Genomic DNA, 11,801 nt, shown 5'->3' on the forward strand with positions numbered 1-11,801 from the left:
ATAACACATATGGAATCATGTATTAACCAAAAAAAAGTGTTAAACAAATCAAAATATTTTTTAGATTCTTGAAAGTAGCCACCATTTACCTTGACAGCTTTGCACACGCTTGGCATTCTCTCAACCAAATTCATGAGGTTGTCACCTGGAATGCATTTCAATTAACAGGTGTGCCTTGTTAAAAGTTATTTGTGGAATTTCTTTCCTTCTTAATGCGTTTGAGCCAATCAGTTGTGTTGTGACAAGGTAGGGGTGGTATACAGAAGATAGACCAAGTCCATATTATGGCAAGTAAGCAAAGAGAAAAGACAGTCCATCATTACTTTATGACATGAAGGTCAGGCAATCCGTAAAATTTCAAGAACTTTGAAAGTTTCTTCAAGAGCAGTCGCAAAAACCATCAAGCGCTATGATGAAACTGGCTCTCATGAGGACCGCCACAGGAAAGGAAAACCCAGAGTTACCTCTGCTGCAGAGGACAAATTCATTAGTTACCAGCCACAGAAATTGCAGCCCAAATAAATGCATCAGAGTTCAAGTAACGGACACATCTCAACATCAACTGTTCAGAGGAGACTGCGTGAATCAGGCCTTCGTGGTCAAATTGCTACAAAGAAACCACTACTAAAGGACACCAATAAGAAGACACTTGCTTGGGCCAAGAAACACGAGCAACGGACATTAGACCGGTGGAAATCTGTCCCTTGGTCTGATGAGTCCAAATTTGAGATTTGTGGTTGCAACCGCCGTGTCTTTGTGAGACGCAGAGTAGGTGAACAGATGATCTCCGAATGTGTGGTTCCCACCGTGATGCATGGAGGAGGAGGTGCGATGGTTCTTTGCTGGTGACACTGTCAGTGATTTATTTAGAATTCAAGGCACACTTAACCAGCATGGCTACCACAGCATTCTTCAGAGATATCCCATCTGGTTTGCAGTTAGTGGGACTATCATTTGTTTTACAACAGGAGAACGACGCAACTCACCTCCAGGTTGTGTAAGGGCTATTTGACCAAGAAGGAGAGTGATGGCAGTGCTGCATCAGATGACCTGGCCTCCACAATCACCCAGCCTGAACCCAATTGAGATGGTTTAGGATGAGTTGGACCGCAGAGTGAACGAAAAGCAGCCAACAAATGCTCAGTATATGTGGGAATTCCTTCAAGACTGTTGGAAAATAATTCCAGGTGAAGCTGGTTGAGAGAGTGTGCAAAATTGTGCAAAGCTGTCATCAAGGCAAAGGGTGGCTACTTTGAAGAAATCTAAAAAATATTTTAATTTGATAACACTTTTTTGGTTACTACATGATTCCATATGTGTTATTTCATCATTTTTATGTCTTCACTATTACTCTACAATGTAGACAATAGTAAAAATAAAGAAAAAGCCCTGAAAGAGTAGGTGAGTCCAAACTTTTGCCTGGTACTGTGTGTGTGTGTGATATATATATATATAAACAATATGTGAAAGCAGAGATATCTGGAAAAATACGTTCATTCAAGTTGATAAAAATTGATTGAGAGTGAACGTGTTATACAAGGCATTAGGCACAGTCTTGCAACTTTTATTTTTTTGAGGTAGCACCTCATTCCCAATGAAGGACTGGAAAGGCCCGACTCTTAACCTGAAAGAACCCAAACAAAACAACAAGACCAAAATGACAGTTGAATAGTCTTTTAAAGCTACATTTGGATTGACTAGAGGCAATATCAAAAAAATGTACTGGAATGTGACCTGGTTATCCAGCCTTCATCAGACAAGGGTAGAATAGCTCCCAGTAAATGGAGGGAAGAGAGGTAATTTAAACTCAAAGGTCCTTAGAGAGAGCAGGAGAGGGAGAGGGGGGAAAGGGGCAAGATCCACCATTTGTTAACTTTGTTCTGTGTACATATGACACAACACAGAGGAAATCTATGACGAGTCTATTGAGGGCAAATAGGATGTGGACAGGGACTGAGTGAGCAACAACACATGAGAGAGAATGAGAGCAAGAGAGGGTCCCTTATGTCACAAGAAAGTGGGTCCTTGCATTTTGATGATGTCACTAAAAAGGAGGTCCTTGCATGTTGATTTCACAAGAAAGAACAGGTCCTTGCATTTTGACAATGTCACTAGAAAGATAGTAATTTTCCATGGACATGTTACTAGAGAGGTCGTGGCGTTTTGATGTCATCTCCAGATAAAAGTATCCTCATCTAGAGATGGGAGAGGATCCTCTTATTGTTGATGTAAGAGAGGCTATGTGTTCCGATGATGTTCCGGTGATGTGGGAGTTGGTGTTCTAGTGATGTCATACAGGATGTGTTCACCAGGCCTCGGTGTAGCGGACGTCCACCTCCTTCAGATTGGGGAGTTTTGCCTGACAGGGACAGAAAGAAGATAAGAGACCAAAACAAATGTGATATTTGTTGATATACTAATATGTTCTTGTCAGAGAGGGAATGAAGGTTCATCTTACCTTTAAGTCATCATATGTGTCTGCTGTGAGCTTGGTGCTGTTCATGTTCAAACTGCACAGGCTCTTCATGGCTGGAAGAGACACGCATAAATAAGTCACCGTTCAGACACTGAGTCTACAAAATATTAGGAACAGCTTCCTAATATTGAGTTGCACCCCCCTTTTGCCCTCAGAACTGCCTCAATTTGTCGAAGCATGGACTCTACAAGGTGTTGAAACGTTCCACAGGGATGTTGGCCCACGTTGACTCCAATGATTACCACAGTTGTGTTAAGTTGGGTATATGTCCTTTGGGTGGTGGACCATTCTTGATACACACGGGAAACTGTTAAGCGTGAAAAACCCAGCAGCATGACAGTTCTAGACAAAAAACGGTGTGCCTGGCACCTACTACAATACCCCGTTCAAAGGCATCTTTTGTTTTTTGACCATTCACCCTCTGAATGGCACACATACGCAATCCATGTCTCAATTGTCTCGAAGGCCAAAAAAAATCCTTCATTAACAGGTCTCCTCCCCTTCATCTACACTGACTGAAGTGAATTTATCAGTTGACCTCAATAAGGGATCATAGCTTTCACCTGGATTCACCTGGTCAGTTTATGTCATGGAAAGAGTTAGTGATCCTAATGTTTTGTGCACTCAGTGTATATAGAGTTAGGATATTGTGTGGGAAGCCTGATCTATACTGAATGCATGAGGTCGTGTGGCAGGCCAGAAGTATACGGTATGCGAGAAGTATATAGTTAAATGATTGAGACAAGTTCTTACAGCTGAGGGACAGCAGGCCGGCGTCGGTCACGGGTGTCTCACACAGATTCAACACCTGCAGACACGCCAAGTGTTCAGACAGCAACCGCAATCCTGTATCTCCAAACTGAAGGAAAGACAACAGGAAGAATGTCTTTCAAAGTCATGCACAGTATTACTTATCCAATTCAAATAACAACTAAATATGTGTGTGTGTGTGTATGTGTGTGTGAGTGTGCTAATACTAGTGTGCGTGTGTAGGGTGGCAGGTAGCCTAGCGGTTAGAGCGTTGGGCCAGTAACCGAAAGGTCGCTGGTTCGAATCCTTGAGCAGACAAGGTGAAAAATCTGCCGATGTGTCCTTGAGCAAGGCACACAATCCTAATTGCCCCTGAAAGTTGCTCTGGATAAGAGCGTCTGCTAAATAGCTAAAATGTTAAATATAAATTGAACAAAAATATAAACGCAACATGTAAAGTGTTGGTTCCATGAGCTGAAATAAGATATGCACAAAAAGATTATTTAAAAAAACACAAATTTGTTTACATCCCTGTTAGTGAGCATTTCTCCTTTGCCAAGATAATCCATCTACCTGACAAGTGTGGCATATCAAGAAGCTGATTTAACAGGATGATCATTACAAGGTGCACCTTGTGCTGGTGACAATAAAAGGCCACTCCACTATACTTACACATACAATGCCACAATGCCACAGACGTCTCAAGTTGAGGGAGCGTCCGTTCAATTGGCATGCTGACTGCAGGAATGTCCACAAGAGCTTTTGCCAGATAATTGAATGTTTATTTCTGTACCATAAGCCCCCTCCAACGGTGTTTTAGAGAATTTAGCAGCACGTCCAACTGGCCTCATAACTGCAGACCGTGTGTGTGTGACCACGCCAGCCCAGGACATCCACATCCGGCTTCTTTACCTGAGGGATCGTCTGAGACCAGCCACCCAGACAGCTGATGAAACTGTGGGTTTGCACAACCAAAGAATTTCTGCACAAACTGTCAGAAACCATCTCAGGGAAGCTCATCTGAGTGTTTGCCGTCCTCACGGACTGCAGTTCGACATCGTAACCGACTTCAGTGATCAAATGCTCATATTCGATGGTCACTGGCACGCTGGACAAGTGTGCTCTTAACGGATGAATCCCGGTTTTAACTGTACCGGGCGTGTATGGCGTCATGTGGGTTAGCAGTTTGCTGATGTCAACATAGTGCCCCATGGTGGCGGTGGGGTTATGGTATGGGCAGGCATAAGCTACAGACAACAAACACAATTGCATTTTATTGATGGCAATTTGAATGCACACATACCATGACAGGACCTGATTGTCGTGACATTCATCCGCCTGCCATCACCTCATGTTTCAGCATGACAATGCACGGCCCCATGTTGCAAGGATCTGTACACAATTCCTGGAAGCTGAAAATGACCCAGTTCTTCCATGGCCTGCATAGCACCAGACATATCACCCATTGAGCATGTTAGGGATGCTCTGGATCGAAGTGTGCGACAGCGTGTTCCAGTTCCCACCAATATACAGCAACTTTGCACAGCTATTGAAGAGGAGTGGGACAATATTCTACTGGGGAGATGGAGATGTGTCGCACTGTATAAAGCAAATGGTGGTCATACCAGATACTGACTGGTTTTCTGATCCACACCCCTACTATTTTTTTTAAAGGTATCAGTGACCAACAGATGCATATCTGTATTCCCAGTCATGTGAAATCCATAGATTAGGGTCTAATGAATGTATTTCAATTGATTGATTTCCTTGTATGAACTGCAACACAGTAAAATCTTTGAAATTGTTGTTGCAGTTTATATTTTTGTTCAATGTACGTGTGTGTGAATACTTGCGATTGTGAGTGTGTGTTCTGACCTGGGTGGACCACAGGTTGAGCTGTTTGAGAGAGGGCAGCTTGATGAGCTGTTCAGCACAGGCACTGGTGACGTTGGTAAAGGCAAGACTCAGGTTCTCCAGGTTCCCAAAGGAGCCAGAGCTCAGTAGCCTTGCAAGGTCTGCATCCTACAGAGAGACATGGTCGGATACAGAGGCAGCGAGAGACATAATAAAGCTGTTTGACTTTAATTGAGACGGAGGGTCTGGGAGAGACATGAAGAAAAAAGAAACAAAATCCTACCAAATTTGAACATTTAGTTAATCATATGTTCATATGAAAGAAAAACAAAGAACCTTTAAGGGAATGGGAGTAGCATAATAAAAGCCAATCTCACCGTAGACTTGGAGGGCAGAGTAAGTCGGGTTGGGCCTCCTTTTCTTTGCTGAGGGAGAAAGGGAAACAAAAATGTTGACTGATTACAGCAGGCTTTGCAGTTCCTCATTCAGACAGCAGGTGGTGTCTGTGAACAATGTGCCACCGATGAAATATATGAGGTCTTTTAAATTAGATAAAGGGTTAATATTTCCATGAAGTAACAACAGAGAAAGATTAGGTAACACAGAAGAATGAATAGATATCTCTAGCTGTGTCGACGGTGTAGAGTAGTAACAGTTTTAACTGAGCAGATACCACAGCTGTCCTCTGATGAACCAGATATCTAGTTTATTTTGCGGAAACATTGCAGAATAATTGTGAACGCGGCGCGAGGTTGAGCGTGTGGTGTTTGAGCCTTTGTTGGTTTACAGTAGTAACTCACCAGCTCTTTGAGCTCCCTCTGCCTGTCACACAGCTGCTCGTACATGTGAAGGCCCACCGGAGTGCTCTCCAGGGTGGAGATGATCTGCAGCTGGGTGTCCTTGTTCTCCATGATGTTGTACTCCAGCATCAGACACAGGATCTGAAACACACACACTTGGGTCACTTCTCCTTCCTGTACACTTATACCTCTCTGCCACACACTCACACACTAATAAAAACCGGTCAGCTCTGTGCTACGGGTGCACACACACACACCTCAACCATGGTTTGGTTCCCACGCAGAGCCAGGAGCATGCAGGGTCCAAGCTTGTTTTCAGCCAGGGACAGGAGGAACTTCTTCGTTTTGTAGCAGGAACCCATAAGGATGTGGACCTGGAGGAGAGGATCAAAGGTCAAGTCCAGCCAATTAGAACAGAAGGTGGCATGAGGGTTAGGATTATTAGGGTAAGAACACCAAACACTCACCATGCTGGCAAAGAGCTCCCCATCATCATCACAGGCCACACCCCCTGGACTGTAGAGCTGGAACCAACCGTCCTTTCCAGAGCGCACACTGAGCAGACAGGAGTGGACCTGCAACAAGCACACAACCATGAGTACCACACACCCCAACCTAGCACGGAACAAGTGTGAAACAGTGATTAATAGAGCCACACTCACTTCCTGTCTGGGGTCTTCTGCAAACCTCTGAATAACATATTTCAGCTCTCTGTTCAAACAAACAGACAGGTCAGGCACAATCCTCAAGCTTTCCTTACAGATTAATCTGGACGGTAACTGAATGTAACATTCGTTAAATAAACGTCATGGCTGTAGATACTTACTTTGTGAACTTGGCATGTGCAAGGGCCCTAAAGAGGAGAGAGGTAAGAATAATCATTAAAACATGTAATACACTAATCATGATGAAATGAAAAAAAACACATTTAAACACTTCTACCATGTTTACACTCAAACATGCAGAAAGGTGTTGAACAGATAGCAGCTGGATTGCATAGGAAATACAGACCGTTTTTGTTGTTGATTTGAACGTATCTTCAAAACACACAAATAAATACATGTCCATGTGAAGCTCTTAGGGTGTGTGTGTGGGGGTTCCGTCTGACTCATTCATTCTGGGAGTTGTGTCGGAGTGTTTTGCCCTTTCTAACGACGCCTGAATGCTTCGATTAGGCTCTGGTGCGCAGGTGAGCAGCAGGTGAGTCTCCCGGCTGTGACAACAACAGTTCTCTTTAGGTGACTGGTAATGAGGGCCAGGGCTGAGGAGCCAATTACAGCAGCAAGCCTGGAGCCCATCCCATCCCCCAGCAGGGCCCCTCAGCAGCACACCCACGTCAACACCAATCCCAGGATCCTACACCTCAGAGAGAGGCCCTCACCCACAGTCCCAGCCGTGGGTGAGGGCGAACTTATGGGCGATTCACAATATATACATACTGTGTATAATTTTTATCTAAATAAGTTTTGTTGTACAATTCAGGGGCAATCGCCATACCCTAGCTCAAGACCAAAAATGTAAAAGGCCATTAAATAAAGAAGTAGGCTATAAAAAAAGTTGACTAAAATCATTCCAATCACAATTAAAATGCAACGACAGTTAAGCGTATTGTGAGCTGCCTTTAGGACAATGCGGAGTGTCGCTCTGAGAAGCTGCCAGCCTACATGCTTTTCTCTCACTAAGAAAGTAGAAACTGTGTCAGACAGTTTGCTTTGCCGGTCTGCCGTTAAGGCAGTGCGCCCTGATGGCTCTGAATTTAATGTCGGCATTTGAACTCGGCCTTGGAAGTCTCACGGCCAGCTGTTTTATTCACCGGTTACTTTCACATTGATGTCAACATAGGCGATAGGCTTGGGGAAGTTAAGCTTCACCGAAAGCTTTAAAAAATTGCTATATAAAATGACTTGTGCATATACATAAAAATACAAATGAAAAATACTACACCAAAGAAGATCATTAGCATGTTTTAAAACGAGCCTACCAGATAACTGATTGTTGTGTTGCAGCAATCACAATATTTAAAAATACAATCGTAGGAAAAACAGCTTAGAAAGCAATGGCTATTAATGAAATGAGAAAACAAAGAAAAGACTAAATCTGTTTCCAGTTATCAAAATGATCAACTCCCAATGAAGCAAACAGTAGCCTATCTTATTGGAACCAGCGGAGAGCATGGGCCATATCGATATCGCTGACCTCAACAAACACCTTTGGGATGAATTGTGACGCCTACTGCGAACCAGACCTAATCGGCCAATATCAGTGCCCGGCCTCACTAATGCTTGTGTCTGAACCGAAGCAAGTCCCCGCAGCAACGTTCCAACATCTAGTGGAAAGCCTTTCCAGAAGAGTGGAGGCTGTTATAGCAGCAAAGGGGGGACCAACTTCATATTAACGCCCAAGATTTTGGTATGAGATATTCAACGAGCTGGTGTCATACTTTTAGCCATGTAGTGTATATAACGTTATATTGGTTGCAAGAATTCTGTATAATAATTTAAATTAAACTGGGTATCAGTTCATAAACCATGTGCAATGGAGTTGGTACATCGAAAATCTCTTCCCAACTATTTTGGCATCTGTATGGCACAGCTATCAATTTTTGGGTCCTTAAAATAAACTGGTATACTTTTTTATTCATTACAATTTTCTTCAACCAATTTTGGTCTTTAATGCTGGGCCAACAGACAAGTTCCTTACTTTCTCCCCCTTCGATGTTTGCAGTAATGCTGCAATTAGTTGGTTGTAATTTTGGAAAGAGCAGACATGTACATATTATTTTGCTAGCTGCATGTGTGATACAACTCCACCAGTCATAATTATGACATCATTTACAAAGATTATACTTTTCATTTGATCAATTAGTATATTTGAGTTTAACCGTAATATTTGTTCTGTCTTTTCTGGTTAAACTGAAATTGCAACCAACTTTCTTGTTTTAAAAATAGCGATATTGTGGAGATGATTTCATTTTCAAATCACTGAAAGTGAGAGGTTGTAATCTGAATGAAGGGAAAAAGGTCATGGTTGAACACGGGGTCAGCAATTCTTATTAATCTGCTAGAGAACCAGTTTGGATTTAAGTTTAGCTTCTGTATGACTGAAGAATTTAGTGAGAGGTCTAATGCTTTAAGGGCAGTATGCTTACTCTTTGGGGAAGGGGATGGGCTGCAGCAGACTGGCCAGGGCTGGTCTCCAGTCATCGTAGTCAGACCTGAATGGTTGGAGAGAGAAAGTGAATGATAGAAAGAGGTACACAACAGAAAGGGGTACACAGAATGAGAGCAGAGGGCTGGTCACCAAGGGAATCACAAGAGGTAACCTGAGTATAGTCCCATGATGCCCAAAAATACAAGGATCAGAGTAATGTCTGTTAAGCAACAGTGTGATTGTTACAGACACACTATTTAGTTCATTCCCCCTATTCCCACACACATAATATAACATCTTGCTCGACAGCGTCACATCCATATCATCCATCCATTCAGAGAGACACACTAAGCAGCACTCCCTCCTTTTCAATTATTCCCCAGTAGGACAGAGGCAGCAGCTGTGTCCAGCTGCTCAGCACAGCCCACACAGATAGCACCACATATTCATTCTTGTTTACACTTAGGGCTTTTTCACAAAATTTTGTTTGCAGGGATTTTTATGACATTGAAATCCTTGGACGGGCAGGGCCTATGCATTTTCTTTGGGCCACATATGCTCATAACAGTGAAAAATAGAGAGAGAAAAATAAATATATTTATATATACAGTGCCCTCCATAATTATTGGGACAGTGAAACCTTTTCTCTTTTTTTGGCTCTATACTTAACTTTTGATTTGGAATCAAACAATGACGGTAAATTGCAGACTGTCAGCTTTAATTTGAGTGTATTTCCATCCATATCGGGTGAATTGTTAAGAAATTACAGCACGTATTGTACACCCATATTAGGGGAGAAAAAGTGTTTAAGTATTAAAAAGTGATGTATTTGGTCCTATATTCATAGCACTCAATGACTACGTCAAGTTCATTACTTTCTGTAATAAACTGTATACATGTATTAAATACATTATCGGGATCGAAAAATGCTTTCAGTGTCAATTTAAAAGACTAAAAGAGAAAGTATGTAGGGAAGATAATGGGCCTACAATACCAGTCAATACCAATAAAAGTTTGGACACAGCCACTCATTCCAGGTTCTTTTTGGGCTCCCGAGTGGCGCAGTGGTCTAAGGCACTACATCTCAGTGCTAGAGACGTCACTACAGACACCCTGGTTCGAATCCAGGCTGTATCACAACCGGCCGTGATTGCTAGTCCCATAGGGCGGCACACAATAGCTGTAAAACAAAATGTTGAGTAAGTCAAGGGGTATGAATACTTTCTAAAGGGACTCTACATTGTAGGAAATCAGCTTTAAAACGGCAAAAATGTCTTGGCTCCTTGGAGAAATGTGTACAATTGCAGGAAAATGGTCTGCAAGTCTTAAGTGCCTTCTGGAAGGTTCTCCCATCTCTTCAGAGGAGCTCTGTCAGAGTCACCATCGGGTTCTTGGTCACCTCCCTGACCAAGGCCCTTCTCCCCCAAATGCTCAGTTTGGCCAGGCGGACAGCTCTAGGAAGAGTCTGGTTCCAAACTTCTTCTATTTAAGAATGATGGAGGCCATTGTGTTCCTGGGGACCTTCAATGCTTTGGTACCCTTCTCCAGATCTGTAACTCGACAAAATCCTGTCTGGGAGCTCTATGGACAATTCCTTCGACTTCATGGCTTGGTTTTTGCTCTGACATGCACTGTCAACTGTGGGACCTTATATAGACAGGAGTGTTCCTTTCCAAATCATGTCCAATCAATTGAATTTATCACAGGTGGACTCCAATCAAGTTGTAAAAACATCTCAAGGATGATCAATGGAAATAGGATAAACTGGAGCTACATTTTGAGTCCTATAGCAAAAGGTTTGAATACTTATGTAAATAAGGTATTTCTGCTTTTTATATTAAATACATTTGCAAAAAATTCTAAAAACCTGCTTTCAATTTGTCATTATGGTTATTGTGTGTAGATTGCTGAGGATTGTATATTTTTGTATCCATTTAGAATAAGGCTGTAACGTAACAAAATGTGTAAAAAGTCAAAGGGTCTCCAATGCACTCTGCCGACAAGAAAATATTTAGCTTAGTTTGTTTTGTTTCGATATGTTACATTGAAAGTGTCTAATATTGAGTTGATTCGATCACAAGTCACACAAAGGGAAACGTTGATAGTGTTAACTAAAGGGGAAAACTAGAAAGATGAGAAGTTCAATCTCGCACTTCTCTGCGATACTTCTGCGTGGCAGTCCTGGGGGAGCTGCATGCCCGCGCGCAGCTTAGTGGGAACATTGGCCCCAACCTTCATATTACTTCCGCTATGTAACATGTGTGAGGAAACTGTGACATGCAGCCAACAAAGGAGACATGACTCTGCATCAGATGCGCTCATAAATGCACACCGCTACACACAAAACGTTTCAGAGATATCAAGTTACAATATTGCATGCATTTAATCAAATGCTCGCAGTCAAACAACCGATAATAGTGCGCACCTCTGATTCTTTTCCTGTGTTTCGACCAGACTACGTTTTCACCTGCAGCGAACTGCACCACAGAATGGAATGGGACCACCCTATTTGAACAAACCACAGTGTGTTGTCACCAGAGTGCAGATTGTGTTCTGTCCAAACAAACCGAATGTAGTGGGTAAAAGTAGCAGAGTAAGAAAAAAACCCTGCTTAAAACAAACTTGGTGTGAAAGCCCCCTTAGACACACACAGACATAGTAAGGCAGGCAGTAAGGGAGAGGCATTACAGGGCCGAGACGATACTCGTTAATATCAGGCAAGGAAACAAAACATGAAGCAGATTTAACTTCTTTAGAAAAACAGCCCTGAT

General features: G+C 42.6%; 1 protein-coding gene across 1 annotated transcript in view; it reads right to left on the reverse strand.

The window, feature by feature from the left end:
* Positions 1-1,529: 1,529 nt before the first annotated feature.
* LOC112252304 (c-Maf inducing protein) overlaps positions 1,530-11,801 on the reverse strand; it is a 38,825-nt gene continuing 28,553 nt past the window's right edge. Inside the window, 11 exon segments of the mRNA XM_042323112.1 lie at positions 1,530-2,359; positions 2,459-2,529; positions 3,230-3,335; positions 5,102-5,248; positions 5,458-5,505; positions 5,881-6,021; positions 6,138-6,254; positions 6,348-6,455; positions 6,543-6,591; positions 6,707-6,733; positions 9,029-9,094. Coding sequence (XP_042179046.1) covers positions 2,306-2,359; positions 2,459-2,529; positions 3,230-3,335; positions 5,102-5,248; positions 5,458-5,505; positions 5,881-6,021; positions 6,138-6,254; positions 6,348-6,455; positions 6,543-6,591; positions 6,707-6,733; positions 9,029-9,094 — 934 coding nt within the window. The 3' untranslated portion in view covers positions 1,530-2,305.

Source organism: Oncorhynchus tshawytscha, linkage group LG06 (genome assembly GCF_018296145.1).
Source record: "Oncorhynchus tshawytscha isolate Ot180627B linkage group LG06, Otsh_v2.0, whole genome shotgun sequence".
Classification (NCBI taxonomy): Eukaryota; Metazoa; Chordata; class Actinopteri; order Salmoniformes; family Salmonidae; genus Oncorhynchus; species Oncorhynchus tshawytscha.